This window comes from Ostrea edulis, chromosome 4, assembly GCF_947568905.1.
Source record: "Ostrea edulis chromosome 4, xbOstEdul1.1, whole genome shotgun sequence".
NCBI lineage: Eukaryota > Metazoa > Mollusca > Bivalvia > Ostreida > Ostreidae > Ostrea > Ostrea edulis.
The window spans coordinates 79698622-79715157 of record NC_079167.1 but is presented as its reverse complement, the minus strand read 5'-3'; the positions used below and the strand labels follow the sequence as shown (position 1 = coordinate 79715157).

General features: G+C 36.5%; 2 protein-coding genes across 3 annotated transcripts in view; both read left to right on the top strand.

Annotated features, from left to right (window-relative positions):
- LOC130053864 (multiple epidermal growth factor-like domains protein 11) overlaps positions 1-6416 on the top strand; it is a 24525-nt gene extending 18109 nt beyond the window's left edge. Inside the window, exons 8-12 of the mRNA XM_056161491.1 lie at positions 2340-2477; positions 3035-3172; positions 3254-3385; positions 5120-5130; positions 6198-6416. Coding sequence (XP_056017466.1) covers positions 2340-2477; positions 3035-3172; positions 3254-3385; positions 5120-5130; positions 6198-6416 — 638 coding nt within the window. The remainder of the gene's footprint in view (positions 1-2339; positions 2478-3034; positions 3173-3253; positions 3386-5119; positions 5131-6197) is intronic.
- On the top strand, positions 3176-16536 carry LOC130054345 (uncharacterized). Of its 2 annotated transcripts, XM_056163890.1 has the most exons (4): positions 3176-3385; positions 12584-12721; positions 16140-16254; positions 16336-16536. In XM_056163890.1, the coding sequence occupies exons 2-4, from the start codon at positions 12592-12594 to the stop codon at positions 16499-16501; spliced, it is 411 nt and encodes a 136-aa protein (XP_056019865.1). In that variant the 5' UTR covers positions 3176-3385; positions 12584-12591; the 3' UTR covers positions 16502-16536. The 2 variants fall into 2 exon arrangements, with proteins under 2 accessions (XP_056019865.1, XP_056019866.1); XM_056163891.1 differs by lacking the exon at positions 3176-3385 and having other exon boundaries at positions 11640-12721.

The window sequence follows — 16536 nt, the reverse complement described above, 5'->3', positions numbered from 1 at the left end:
CCGTGCCACAGCTGGTGTGACACAATAAAGATCCCTCCCTGCTCAATGGTCGTAAGCGCTGCAAAAAGTCTTGAGTGGGACATTAAACAATATACAATCAATCATCGGAAAATGTAGGTCCATTGTTGAATCCGATGTTTCATTTTATATCTACAAGAACAAGTATACACGCTAAAGGTAACTATCATTCCATAGGAAAGATTGAGATACCATGGAATGACCCTGCTGACAAAACTTTATCTTAGTCATTCATCTTAAGCTTGACTTTATAGGTCAATGACAAAGCCTGAAGCAAGTTTAATTTTGTGCATCTCTATGGTTGTTTAAAAAAATATCAAAGCTATCATGCAAATTCAAATACTTTTTTTTTCTCCTTAATATCTATGGATCTGACATATAACTTTTAAACCAATTCTCGTTTTACAAGCGTTGTCTTTTGTTGTGCTCAAGAGATATTTTGCATACTATGCAAGTGTTCAATGTTTTTATGCCCCCGAGATCGAAGATCGGGGGAAATATTCTTTTTGTCCTGTCTGTCATTCTGTAATTCTGTCATTCTGTAATTCTGTCATTCTGTCTGAAACTTTAACCTTGCTAATAACCTTTAAACAGTAAGTGCTAGAGCTTTGATATTTCACATGAGTATTCCTTATGACAAAATCTTTCCGTGGGTACCAACATTTTTTACCCTGTGACCTTGGAGTTTGATTTACTTTTTTAAAACTTTAACCTTGTTAATAACTTTTGAACAATAAGTGCTAGAGCTTTGATATTTCTTATGGGTATTCCTTATGACAATACCTCTCCGTTGGTACTTAACCTTTTGACCTTGACATTTGACCTACTTTTATTTATTTTTTTACATTGGTCTTAACTTCTAAATGGCAAATATTAGAACTTTCATATTGCACATGAGCATTTGTTGTGACAAGATCTTTCTACTGGTATCAATATATTTCTCCTCGTGACCTTGGCCATCTTCGGAATTGGTCATTATCGGGGGCATTTGTGTTTCACAAACACATCTTGTTTCTTTAAAAAAAATGAGAAAATAAACAACATTGAATACTTCTACACAGCATTTTTAGCTCACCTGAGCTGAAAGTTCAAGTGAGCTTTTCTGATCGTCTGTTGTCTGTCGTTTTTACATTTTCGACTTCCTCTCCAGAACCACTGGACCAATATCAACCAAAACTTGGCCAAAAGCATCCTTAGGAGAAGGGTTTTCAAGTTTGTTCAAATGAAAGGTCATGCCCCTTTCAAAGGGGAAATAATCACAAAAATGCCAAACATAGGGTGAGGTCATTTGAAAATCTTCCTCTCAAGAACCACTGGGCCAGAAAAGCTAAAATCTATATGAAAGCTTCCTGACATAAATCAGATTCCAGTTTATTAAAATCATGGCCCCCGGAGGTATGATGGGGCCACAATAGGGGATCAAAGTTTTACATGCAAATATATAGAAAAAATCTTTAAATATGAGGCAAGGTAACTCAGGTGAGGTATGTGCCCCATGGGCCTCTTGTTTAGGTTTCGCATTAATGATATGTGTAAATGTATGCAAAAACAATTTTGATTAAGAATCATAATAATAATTGAAGGCATTTCTGGCGATAAAAGTAATTGTATCATACCGTCTAAATGAATATTTGTTATGGTATAAATATTGATTTCTTATCGATGGTTGGAAATAAAATATTGAAATCGCCGGTTTAAGGGAGCTCACAAAATTTGAAAAAGGAACTTTTCAAATGCGATCAAATGTTGTTTTTTTTTTAAATTTAAAAGTATTTAAAAACTCTTTACACCTGTAAATATTTTTCCTCAAAAACGATCACTCTTCATTTTGAACTTTCATCACAATTTTTCAATCTACATTATTATTCTTAATGGTATGGTGTTCTTGAATGAAGGGATTTGTCAAACCTGTCAATATTTTTTCTTTAAAAGGTTTTAGGAATAGTATCGGCTTCATGGCAATATGAAATATGACATGCTATGTAACAGTTTATGAGCTGTGTTATGGAGGTTTATTTTGATTTTATTGAAAGTACATGTTATTCATCAAGTATTATCAAAGAAAACTAGATATGATATCCATGGAAATATTTGCCTACTTCCATTTTTGCCAGGATGGATTGAAAAACGATTTTGCTCCGGTTTTTTTATTTGGAAAATACTGATTATTAGTAGTATAAAGCAATACGTAATTTCACGTAGCATTGGATTGACCCTTTGGGGGTATTAGCTAAAATAAATCATTGGCAAAATATTCCTAGCTACCATAGTAAATTTTGATTTTTTGAGATATTTGTCATTGTCCATTTCTCTTCTTTTAGTTTGCATTGATGGCTGGTATGGAGAAAACTGCTCTGTACTATGTAACGAGAACTGTGTCAATCAGTCATGTGACCACATCACAGGCAGCTGTGTATACGGATGTAAACCGGGATGGAGGACTCCCAACTGCGAACAGAGTAATTTTAGATATGACGTTTCTTACTAATATTCTTTGCATCATATAGCTTTTAAATATCAAATAATGCTTTTCCAGCTTCGGTATTTCAAATGATAACCAAATTAGGACACAAGTGATAATTAAAGTACAAACATATTTTTCCAAAAATCTTTTCTATAATAATATCAATTTTTAGAATATATGTGCGCTTTATCTACGTATGACATACATCATCATACATGTATATTGAATGCAGTCGGACGTTTTTCATACCGATTGTTAGCCTGTTCATTTTGTACTAATTTTGACTACGGATTACTCCGTTTACTTGAATACGATATAGGGTCCACGACGGGTGTGATCGGTCAACAGGGTATGCGTACTACTCCTTGGTATCTGATCTCACCTCTGGTGTTTCCATGGGTCTGTGTTTGCCCTGTTCTCAGTGTAGTGCTCTTTATAGAATTTATGGGATTGATTGCTGTTCGATGTCCAAAATGCACTTTTTCATCTTGCAGGAAAAGCTCGAATCACAAATAAATAATCTTATATTGCTTCCCTCTAATGTTCTTTTAGAATGCTCAGTAAAAACGTACGGCAAAGGTTGTGGAAATCACTGCAGCAGTCATTGCAGATATATGACATGTAATCCAATCAATGGATCTTGTTTGGAGGGCTGTATTCCCGGGTACGTGGGAAGTTTCTGCAACAAACGTATGTAGCTTATAAAGCATAGTGCCACTTATTGTTCATTTCTCATTAATTGCGAATATGTACATTGTGTATGTATTTAAGCATGTGACGAAGGAACATATGGACTCAACTGCGCCCAGAATTGTTCTCAGAACTGCGTCGGCTTTTGTGATTCTGTTGACGGATCCTGCACTTGTTCCTCTGGGTGGACAGGGTCCCCTACCTGTAATGAAAGTAAGTGTCTAATTTATATTTTCCAACGAATATTCTATTTTTGAAAATGCTCTATCTCTGTAGGATTATATCTCCCCTCTCTCAAGGGGAGACATATTGTTTTGTCGCCCCTCTTTCAGGAGGAAACATATTGTTTTTGTACTTTTCATCCACCCGTCCGTCTGTCTGTCACAAAATCTTGTGAACGCTTCTCCTCCTATATAGCTATTCGTATAGACTTGAAACTTTGTACAATGCTTCATTGCCATTTGTAGATGTGCATATTGTCGCGACAGGAGGATCCAATTATTTTTCTAAAAGTTATAGCAGATCTAAGAGGGATGGATACTGTTAAAATAGCTTGTGATCACTTCTCCTATATTGCTTATCCGATTAACTTCAAAGTTTGTACAATTATCGGAACAGGAGGGAGGGGTCCATTTGTTATCCTTAAAGTTCTGGTGGATATGAGGGGTGGGTGGTAAAATAGTTTATGAACACTTTTCCTATATGGAGCACTTCCAATTTGGGAGCAGGGGAAACATTTGTTTTTCATAAAAAACAATCTCTAGCTAAATATTACGTTTGCAAGTCATGGTCGGAAAGTCAATGATGAGAGCAACGACTTCCTGGGTCAAGCCTCAAGATCTTTGGAGTTTGTCATCACACGTCCTACACGACATTTCATTTTTCCCCTCAGGTACTAAGAATCACAATGTGTGTATCGATCAAAGTAGAATAGTTCTATTTACAATAATTTCGTCAAGTTACATGTACCACTTCAATTTGTAGACGTAAATGTTGTGTACAATTACTTCATGCAATCGTTTTTTACCAAATTATCAAGATTGTATTCTTTGAAGTATATCAAAGTTCCATAAGGTAATTAAACCATTCCAAATTCTGTCAATCGAATTAAAAATTCTATTCTATTGTCGCGTTCTTAAGTTTTTCTTAAGTAAACAGAATATGTGGGTCTCCTATTACTCTATGTTGAATGAAAACAACAGAATGAATTATGAAATGATATAATTTATTTAGCATACAAATATGCATATAATGAAAACAAGTTGCAGCACTGGATCCTCCTGGAATGCCTTACGTGGATTACTTGTAATAAAAATGTCCCCCAACCCCCTAAGATAATGACCGATTATAAGATAAGTGTTGAAACATATTCTTGAAACATTATGTTGAAGTAAATCGGGCATAAAATGCTGACGACCAAAGTTTAAAAACAACTATAAAAGTGTTGATTCAAATTCATAACGGACAACAGGTATACTTGAAATTGAATGTCAATAAAGTTATGCAATCAGCATAACTTGAAATATCCCACTCATGGGTATTGGTAAACATACAATATGTATATGTTCACCATTAACTTTCAAAGTATAAAGTGACATTTACCCAACGGTATTTCTCGACTCCTATCTCTCGGAGCGCCATACTATGATCTGAAGTGGAAAGCTGCTTCCTTTTGAAGTGCTGAGACAACACGTCTGCCCAAAATTTCCTAAGTCTCCGTATTTATTTACTTTGTGTACGTCACCCAGCTGTCAGATGACGTCATACATAATCGTATTTGGTGCCATACTTCAAGAACATTTAACAGGAAGTAGTTCCGATAATTCGGAAAACGCCCGATGAATACGGAATATCGTATCCGGCGTAAATATCGCGCCATAATTTAAGATAATTGATTACAATAATAATCATCAAACAAACTATGACTAAAGCTACATATACTTTAAGTATATTGTGAGGTAAGCTAATGGATTGTCAAACATATGTTCTATAACAATAGTTTGTTTCCTTTATACTTCGCGGCGTATGTATAACAGAGTAAATTCGCACTACACTTGGTTAATGTAGCGATTTCATATACGCAGTGTAAAGAAAATCCCAATGATGAATATGAAATGAAAATATGATATCTGGTAACAATATCATGTATGTACTATATTAAATGCATGGCAAATATCATACTATTTATTTATATAAAAGTTACAGAATCGTAACATACTATCCAACTTTAATGTACATTATTGAATAAATTATAGTGTAATGAAAATTCCTTTGATTATGTAAATGAGGCAATCAGGGTCAATCAAAGCCTTGTCAATGATTAGCTATTCCTTGTGTATTGTACATTGTCTCAAACGTTTTGGAGACTAGTATATGAGTCAGCAGAATTGAGCGGAGGTATAAATAGAAGGCGCTTCTGCGCATCTAAGTTAGTTTGCTGGTAGACGGAGAAGAGAGAAGATCGTATCCCACATCTAGAATTTAGGTAAGGTTTATTGTATCGTATGCGGGACCTCAAATTACTGCGGGTGGACCATTTGAGACATTATTCCTTCAGAAGATAGCCCGGGAGAAAATGCTCAAATAAATAAAAGGGTTTAAACTTGTAGTTTGAAACAGCGCCTGAAACAGTGGTTTCAGACCAGAGGCTGAAACACGAGTGATTAAACTAGGCAAGGAATAGTTAGAGGAAAATCATATAATAAATCAATAAGGAAATAATCACAGTGTTTGATTCAAATTGATTTATTATCATTGTTTAGAACTATAGTTTAATGCAATCATTTAGAAACGTAGGAAACGTTTAAGAAAAAGTATTATCCGTGGTTTGAACCCACATTACACGTTACAAAATTTTGGTGGCAGCGGTGGGATAATCTACATCAACCCATTCGTAAAATCATAATCTGTTTTTGTTTGAATAGTAGTGTAACATCCGAACTATTGTAGTTCTACTTAAAAGATTACATTTACTTTCACTGTATGAAACAAGACGTTTAGAAACTTTGTAAGATTTAGATTATAGAAATCCATGGACAATATTGACGAAGAAATAAGTCTTCTAGAAGAGAAAATTAAGGAACTTTCTAATGAAAGCATGCGAATTAAGGAAAATATGGCACAGTCAACACCTGGTACTGTAAGAGACTCGGGCATTGGAGAGTCTGGGCGTAATATAGAACATAATGCAGAGGAAAACTATGAGGCAAAAGGAGCAAGACCTAAAACTAAGCTTGATGCTTAGACAGAAGACTCGTATGTACTTTATAAAAGCAAAGACAGGTCTCGGTCGGAAACAACACCGATGTATCTAGAAACGCCAGACAATATGCCAAGAAATGTTACAACACGTAGAAGAAAGGACATGTTACAAGTACTAAATAATGAAGGTGCTCAAGAAAATACAGATAAGTCTGATAAGCTTAAACCAGCAACATATGATGGTTCAACATCGTGGTTAGATTATAAATCACATTTTAATGCTTGTGCCTGTTTGAACCATTGGTCTGAGGCTGAAAAGGGAATGTACCTTGCTGTTTCCCCCAGAGGCCAGGCTCAGGGAGTGCTTGGGAACCTAACTGAAACACTGCAAATGAATTTCAAGGAACTCTCAAAAGCCCTAGAAGAGATATTTTCTCCAGCTAACCAAACAGAATTATATAGAGCTCAGCTAAGAGAGAGAAGACAAAGGGCTAACGAAACCATACCACAGGTTGGACAAGATGTCAGACGATTAACACGCCTAGCCTATCCTACTGCTCCAGTAGATGTTTGTGAGACGCTTGCTAAAGAGTATTTTATTGATGCTCTCACAAGCGCAGATATACGTCTGAGGATAAAACAATCTAGACCACAGGACCTCAACGATGCTATCCAGCATGCAATTGAGCTTGACGCTTTTGTAGGAGCGGAACGCAAAAAGTATGAAAAAACTGGTTTTCTTCGAGATATTGGAGATGATAATAAACGTGAAACTAAGCGTGAAAGTTTAGAAGAAACAGTTAGCTCTATGAAGGAGATACTGGTCAGGTTGCAGAAAGAAGTAAATGATATAAAATATGAAAAGATAACTTCTAAAACCGATAATGTGCCAAGGGTGTTCGAGAAGGGTTCTAAAGTAGGGATTCCAAAGAAGTGTTACAATTGTGGCAAACCTGGTAATTTAAAGAGAGACTGCAGACTTGCTCAGTCAAACAGAATAGTTGATCAGAAGTTTCCACACCCAAATACAAGCAAAATTGACAAGACTGGCAAAGGCAAGCCCGACAGTTCTGGACATTTCAAAAAGACCACTCATAGTGGGAGAAAACCTAGACATGAGCATCAAGGAAGCATTGGAGTTCAAAGAAATGCTAATGAGCCAGGAATGTATATTAGAGGAAACATAAATGATATTCCTGTCCTGGCATTGGTTGATACAGGGGCTACAGTTACACTGGTATCTCGAAAGAAGTTTGAAGAGATAAATAAAAAGTGTAACCTGGAATTGGCTGAAACGAATCAGAGTATATTATCAGCGTCGGGAACGCCTCTTCAAATATACGGAAAGACACTCGTGAAATGCAAGTTTGGCAAGAAAATATTGTATCAGACAATACTGGGCTGACATGACTGTTGATGCTGTTCTGGGCCTTGACTGTTTAAAAGCTAACAAAGGCATAATTGATTTACATGAAAGAACGCTGCAGTTAGGAGATGAAACTCACTCTCTAGAATTTGAGGGAAGAATAGGGTATTTTAGAATTGTGGCACTAGAAACGGTGTCGATACCATCAAAGATGGAAATTGTCACAACAGGAAAAGTTATAGTTCCAGACAACAATGAGATGCATTTATATGTTGGAGTGGTGGAGCCTGCAGAAACGTTTTTGAGTTCTGACAGAGGATTGATTGGAAGGACAGTAGTGAGAGGTAGCCCTACCGTCCCAGTAAGACTTTTTAATCCATCTGGCGACAATGTAATAATTCACACAGGAACAACAGTTGGACAACTATCACCCATAGAGTGTATAATAGAAGATGATTACAAACCTACAACTGCTGATGACAAATTGCCTGAGCACTTAAATGAGCTGTATATGAGGACTTGCCTGAAGATGAGTAAGACAGAGGCAAATGCAGTTAAAACTCTTCTGTCGAAATATGCTCAACTCTTTACAAAGTCTGATAGTGACATGGGAAGAACAGGACTTGCTAAACATAGCATCGACACCGGGGATCACAAACCAATCAAGGACGTTCCAAGACGACTCCCAGAACACATGAATCCAGAAGTAGAAAAGCACGTGAAGGAAATGATTAAGAACAAGGTTATATAACCTTCAAATAGCCCTTGGTCTTCTAGAGTAGTATTGGTGAAAAAAAGGATGGGTCTACACGGTTTTGTGTGGACTATAGGCGATTGAATGCAATAACTGAGAAAGACGCATATCCAATTCCACGCAATGATGAGACCCTGGACCAACTGGCTGGCTGCAAATGGTTTTCAACCCTCGATTTACACTCTGGTTATTGGCAGATTGAAGTGGACTCAAAAGACAAAGCCAAAACAGCATTCGTAACTCTAAATGGACTATATCAATCCAATGTCATGCCCTTTGGGCTATGTAATGCCCCAGCTACGTTCGAGAGGTTAATGGATTTAACTCTACAGGATTTGCAGTGGGACATTTGTCTTATCTATTTAGATGATATCATTGTATATGCCAGAACCTTTAATGAAATGAAAACTAATTTGTCCAAGGTCTTCGACAAACTTGCAAAAGCTGAACTAAAATTGAAAGCGAAAAAGTGCACCCTATTTTCACGTAGTGTTGACTACTTGGGACATGTTGTGTCTGAAGAAGGCATTTCCACAGATCCAAAGAAGACTTAGGTTATCAAGAAATGGCCGCAACCTTGTAATGTAACAGAGCTAAGATCTTTCATTGAATTTTGTAGCTATTACCGTAAATTCGTACCAAACTTTGCAGTTTTGGCGAAACCATTACATGTGTTAACACAAAAGGGAATGAAATCCATCTGGTCTGGCGATTGTCAGGAGTCATTTGATACTTTGCGAAATAGATTAATCAGTGCACCCATTCTGGCACACCCGGACTTCACAATACCATTTATATTAGACACTGATGCCAGCGATATTGCCATGGGCGTCGTGTTGTCACAATTACAAGACGGGGAAGAAAAAGTAATTTGCTATGCAAGTCGCTGTTTAAGCAAAACGGAACGAAAGTATTGTGTCACACGTAAAGAACTGCTGGCCATCGTCCATTTTGTGAAGTATTTTCCGACATTATTTGTATGGGAAGCCATTCTTAATCAGAACAGATCACAGTTCATTACGATGATTATTGAAAAAGAGAGATTCTGAAGGCCAGCTTGCAAGATGGATAGAAACACTTTCTACATATGAATTCCAAATTCAACATAGACCAGGGAAAATGCACACCAATGCAGACGCTTTGAGCCGCATCCCATGTAGACAATGTGGTTATGACAACTGCAATGGCAAAAGCCTGATAAGCAAAGGGCAACTTAGATCAGTCTTTGAAGAAAAGGATACAGACACCATGTCGATACAAGAACGTCAAGAAGCAGATAAAGACATAGCTTTGGTCAAGTCTTGGCTAGAAACAAATGAGAGACCATCGTTTGAAGATATAAGAAGTACAGGATATTTTCTTAGATCACTATGGAGTCAATGGAAGAGACTGAAATTGACAAACGGAATTGTATGCAGACGATGGACAGTGTTGGAAACAAATAACGAAATACTCCAGCAAGTTATTCCTCTCTCTAACAGAAGAACAATTTTAAGACAATGCCATGATGACAGAACCTCAGGACATCTAGGAGTACATAAAACTTTGGCGCGAGTGAGACAAAGGTTCTACTGGCCTGGCTTACATCAAGATGTAAGACAATATGTCACAGGCTGTGACATTTGTACGAAGCGAAAGAACCCAAATAAGAAAAAGATAGCGCCGATGCAGATTGTTCCATCAGGGATGCTGTTGGAACACATAGCGGCTGATATTCTGGGCGAACTACCAATTACGGAAAATAGCAATAGATATATTTTAGTGGTCTCAGACTACTTCACTAAGTGGACGGAGGCTTTTCCTATGCCAAATATGGAGGCTAAGACCGTGGCTAAGTTGAATTTATTGTAAGACTTGGAACGCCTAAGATAATACATTCTGACCAAGGCAGACAATTTTAATGTGAGCTTTTCCGTGAAGTGTGTAAACTTTTGAACATTTAGAAAACAAGGACCACGGCCTACCATCCCCAGTCTGATGGGATGGTAGAGAGATTTAACCAAACCTTAACATGTATGCTAAGCGCATATGTACAGGAGAATCAAAAAGATTGGACACTCATATTCCCTATATCATGATGACATATAGGTCTACAGAGCATGAGTCGACAGGTTTCACGCCGAACATGTTAATGCTTGGAAGAGAAACATCTTTGCCATTAGATTTGCAGTATGAGATGCCAGAGCCTCTTAAAGGTAGGAGTCCAAATGAATGGGCTTGGATTCTTAAAGAAAGGATAGAGAGAGCCCACAGTTTTGTTCGCAATTACACAGATGCTGCCATGAGTAGACAGAAAAAATATCATGATATGAAGATGTCCTGGGAGAAATTTAAACCAGGTGATCAAGTTTTTATTTACTTTCCACAAAAGAAAATAGGTTGTTCTCCGAAGCTCACTTCGTTTTGGTGTGGGCCTTTCGAAGTCCTTGAAAAGTGGTCAGAAGTGCCCTATACTGTTAACTGTGGAAGAAAAGGTGAAAGGCAGATAATACATTGCGATCGAATGCGAAAAAAGAGGGACCAAATCCTCCGAGGGGAAGATTCCGGTATGATAACCGAGTTGTTAGACAGTGACATTGAAGCAGATGAAATAGAGCAAGAACCTGATAGAATTGTTGAGAGTGTCGATGAACTTGGTAAGTCTACCAAACCAAGACGAAAATGTGGTCCACCAAAGTGGTTAGAGGACTATGAGTCCTATTAACGATGCATGAAACTTTTTAAAAAAAATGTTTCTTTGTTCAATATGCAGAGTAGCATATATTTCGGAGGCGTGGGTAATGTAATGAAAATTCCTTTGATTATGTAAATGAGGCAATCAGGGTCAATCAGAGCCTTGTCAATGGTTAGCTATTCCTTGTGTGTTGTACATTGTCTCAAACGTTTTGGAGACTAGTATATGAGTCAGCAGAATTGAGCGGAGGTATAAATAGAAGGCGCTTCTGCGCATCTAAGTTAGTTTGCTGGTAGACGGAGAAGAGAGAAGATCGTATCCCACATCCAGAATTTAGGTAAGGTTTATTGTATCGTATGCGGGACCTCAAATTACTGCGGGTGGACCATTTGAGACATTATTCCTTCAGAAGATAGCCCGGGAGCAAATTCTCAAATAAATAAAAGAATTTAAACTTGTAGTTTGAAACAGCGTCTGAAACAGTGGTTTCAGACCAGAGGCTGAAACACGAATGATTAAACTAGGCAAGGAATAGTTAGAGGAAAATCATATAATAAATCAATAAGGAAATAATCACAGTGTTTGATTCAAATTGATTTATTATCATTGTTTAGAACTATAGGTTAATGCAATCATTTAGAAACGTAGGAAACGTTTAAGAAAAATTATTATCCGTGGTTTGAACCCACATTACACGTTACAATAGTAAATGTTGGCATTAACTTCATGACTGTTACATTTAATATGTCATTGAGAGTAAAAAAAAAAAAAGATTCTATATCAGTACATCAGATGAAATATCCTCATTTTCGAGTCAAAGTCGTTTTCTGTAGTGTTATAGCTTTAGTGGAGCTGGGATTGTAAATCACTAGTTATGCTAAATATACCAGATATATACAAAAACGTACGATACTATTTTGTAAGTGTCCATATGCAAAATTGTACAACTTTCACCGCTGAACGTTTGAAAAGGGGAAGTAACTCCTCTTGGATTTATCTGAATTACGTTATTCTACATTAAAATACCTAATGTTGAGCCCGGGTTCCGTTCGCGGTCCCGACGTCCCGTCAAACCATAGATTCATTGATTGATTGAATATTGTTTGACGTCCCTCTAGATAATATTTCACTCATATGGAGACGTCACCAATGCCGGGGAATGGCTGTAAATATTCCGATAAAATTCTACTTTACCAGAGTGTCCTGCAGAATCATACGGCCCTGATTGTGTGTATAACTGTAGAGGACAGTGTCGGAGCTACCGCCCCTGTAACAGGACAACAGAGATATGTGACGATGGCTGTAATCCAGGATATACCGGGGAACTACGTTTGACATAAATGTTTATTGTTATGTAGGAAAAGCTTGAGGGAGATATTTTTAATTTGAAATTGTTTCCCCTTAATGCTATTCTAGAATGCTCCATGGGAAGCTATGGCAAAGATTGTGGAAATCACTGCAGCAGTCATTGCAGAAATATGACATGTAATTCAATCTCTGGATCTTGTCTGGAGGGCTGTACATCCGGATACTTAGGAAGTTTCTGCAACAAGCGTATGTAGTCGTTTAAGAATAGTAATTTTACACTTATTATGGGCGTACAGCTATATACAACTTTGTAATGGAGTTTCACACATATATAGAGTTCGAAATATATTTAATCCTGATCACAAGCACCAAGGACCTCCCATCCATAATCGACTGAGTTATGAGACTGGCTAAATACGAAACAATGCGTCTTAAAATAAGTCAAAGTGAACGGAATTGGCCCCTACCTGAATAATTTTAATTCAATTTATTGATTCGCCAAACTTGTTGGCATATTTTGTATTGCTCATGAAAGGTGAATATAATGAACATCGATCAATCTCATAACTCCTACAAGCAATACAAAATAGATAGTTGGGCAAACACGGACCCCTGGACACACCAGAGGTGGGATCAGGTGCCTAGGAGGAGTAAGGATCCCCTGTCGACCAGTCACATTCACCGTGAACCCTATATCTTGATCAAGTAAACGGAGCTCATAATATCTGAATATGAGATATATAATGAAGCTAAACTAAATACTTACAGTTCATATATGTAAATACAGGTATATATATTTGACATGTACATGTGACGTAAAATGCATGTATGTAATTTAGTATTGCATATAACATGCTCACTCCCCCCTAGTCACCTTATTCCACCTCTGGTGTGTCCAGGGGTCCGTGTTTGCCCGACTATAGATTTTGTATTGCTTATATGAGTTATGAGATTGATCAATGTTCGTTATATTCGCCTTTCATTAGTATAATCATAGCACTTTACGTTTGCTGCACAAGTCAAAATTTTCATATAAAAATTCACATAACCTTCTAGCATGAACTGCATTGACAAGTTTGCATAGTAATTTACAATGTTTTCCCTTTGATATATCATCATTTGAATTGTAGATGTTCAAAGGGTAATATTACTTTCTTATGTCTTTATACATAAAGCAGTCATATAAAGAATGTAACTCATATTCAACAGAAGTTTTACAAAACTGAGAGAAACGGTTTGGAATATATGGTTTTGAATATATACCAGTTTCAATTTCTAAAGGGTGGGCAGATATTCTTAACTTTTTAAAAGCATATTACCTTCACAATTGGAAATTTCAAATAGTCTTGTAATTCATAGTTCTTTTTAATTCTACTATAGAATAGTAATTTTGCACGTTTAAAGAATTGGATGTTTTGTAGTTGCATGTTAACTTTATCAATATAGTAATTCTTCAAGCTATCAATGTCCAATTTTGCAGCCAGAAGTATTGAATTTCTACTGCTATTTTCATCATCATAGATTTTAGTACCACTTAATATATCAATATTTCGTGAAATATGAGACATAATGATATATATTAGAATACTAATTTCTATGCCAAGAACAGTGCATATATCCATAATCATATTCATGTATAACAATGTATCATTTACGTTGTTGACTCAGTGGTAAGGATTTGCCCCTTGAGACAGGGATATTGTCGTTTCGAACCCCGCTCGTGCTTTTGTTATGTCAAACATTAGTCGTAGAAATAAGTATTGAGTGTTCCTTCGCCAAACATTCGGCATTTAGAAGTGTGCACCGCGGGTCTATCGGATGAAAACTTTAAAATGGAGGTTCCGTGTTGCAACAGGCTTCAGTATGTTAAATAACTCAGTTTGTGAAGCGTAACTTTGAGTGAAGAATTATCGAAGGGACATGATAAAAACAGACAAAACAAATCAAAAATCCTAAATAACTTTTGTAATGCACGGTACGTGTTTTCAATGTTTTTATTTATATATTGCTCAAACGCAACTACGCTATCAAAGAAAGTTCTAGATCTTAGTTTAAACATTAGCGAAATATATCAAATTGTTTCATACACTGGTGTTTTTTCCAATATATGGTGGGCAAATCAGGCATTGTCATAAGTTTGATAACCCAGCGCAGAAATACAAATAGAAGACAAAACCTGTCAATGACGGATCAATAATATGCGTATAACGTAGTATCGCACCCTTTTCATTAACTAGAACTATCTGAATTTTATGTATTGAAGCATGTGACATAGGAACATATGGAATAAACTGCTCCAAGAATTGTTCTCAGAACTGCTTCGGTAAATGTGATAATGCGCACTTTCCTCTGGGTGTGCGGAGTCCCCTGACTGTAGTGAAAGAAAGTGTTGAACTCATATTTATAAAAAACTCATCTATGTAAAACTTATACGGTACCAATTTTGATGCACCGGATGTGCATTTCGACAAATTATGTGTCTTCAGTGATGCTAAAAACCGAAATGTTTCAAATTCGAAATCACAATGAAGTTTTAGAGCTATTATAGGGAAAAACAGTGTGCCAGTGTTATCTACTGAAACGACAAATATCAAGCTTGTTTAAAGCTCTCGTAAAGTCTTATTACCTATGTTTTTGAAACACAAATCATGACATCAATGCTGACTGGATCACGCCTTACAACTTTTAGACTATCTGCTTTAAACGTTTCGGCAATAACTATAACGCTTTAAGCCGCCTCCCTCCTTCGTGAACTAGCAATCACAATGGGAATAAAAGCAAATGTTCAAAATAGAATCATATTATACAAATATATAAGTTACATATTTACCTCGTCGACTTACCACTTGAATCCATACAAATGAAATAGCGTGTGAAATTACTCACACACAGTCGGGTGTACCAACAGTACATTATTTAATACAATTTTCATCTAATTGACAGGATAGGCTATTTTTAGCACACGTACCCGTATAAGTAATTCCAATATACCATATGTTTTTATTAACCATACCGTTGGCAGTTTTGGCTAACACGATACACAAGAGATCCATTCTGTTTTATTCAAAATATAATTAACGTCTAGAGGTATTTACAACTCTGAATTTCAAACATTATTCGATTTCTCTAAACTTTAATAACCTTTACGTTGAAAAAGACAAAAACTAAACTTGGAATATCATTTCCCCAAATCAAATTCCACTTGACGTGTTTTCCTTGGAAGGTTTGTATACTGTAGTAACGGTTTTACTCGCGATATCACCAATATTTAGTGATAACTGTTACTCTAATTTCATACCGAAGTTTATCATCGTTTATACATGTACCTTTTCAGATCACTGTTCGTTATCTTAGCCTTTCATCTTTCGAACCTAACTGAAACTGAACCTAGTCGACCAGTACTGTTTCACAGGTGTATTAACAGCGAAGTGACCTGCTGATCTCTATTAAATCTTTCTTACCTATTGTGGGTTACTTTGAGTTAGGAACCCCATATTTGTACAAAAAGTAATATTAAACATTTTCAAATAATTCTCTCCCCAAAAAGTCTAGAATCTGAATTGTTAAGGAAAGTATGTCTGTCTATCACAAACTGTAATCTTTCATATGTTCTAGTGATCAGAAGCAATACTAAATTTAAAACTTAAATATTGTTTACTTTCAGAGGCACCTATTGTCAGTAATGATGAGTATAGTACCCCGGATGCATACATCGCAGCCTTGTCTATCTCACTGGTCATCAACTTTAGCCTGGTCGTTGTCATTGTTATATTATTGAGGTAAATATGGTTGTGGGTTATGGATATTCTGCATGAGTCCATAAAGTCTTTATAATTCATATCAATTCTACTATATTTTAGGCTACTCTATAACAGGAAACAAGAGATGCGTTCGTCTGACTATGTTACTAGTGCCGAAATATCACCGCCATTACAAGTCAGCAATAACGATGTACACCTGTATCAGGAACTCAACATTCCCAATGATAGTTCATATCAGAATCTCTCATTAAGAGATCGTTCATAAAATGCTTTTTGAATTAAACTTATTCTTCTCGTTTT

What these genes read in the sequence shown, in the direction of transcription:
- LOC130054345 (XM_056163890.1), top strand. Translation starts at nt 12,592, where the DNA reads ATGGGAAGCTATGGCAAAGATTGTGGAAATCACTGCAGCAGTCATTGC. An exon ending in AGGAAGTTTCTGCAACAAGC is followed by an intron (nt 12,722 to 16,139) that starts GTATGTAGTCGT and finishes GTTTACTTTCAG; the next exon opens with AGGCACCTATTGTCAGTAAT. An exon ending in GTCATTGTTATATTATTGAG is followed by an intron (nt 16,255 to 16,335) that starts GTAAATATGGTT and finishes ACTATATTTTAG; the next exon opens with GCTACTCTATAACAGGAAAC.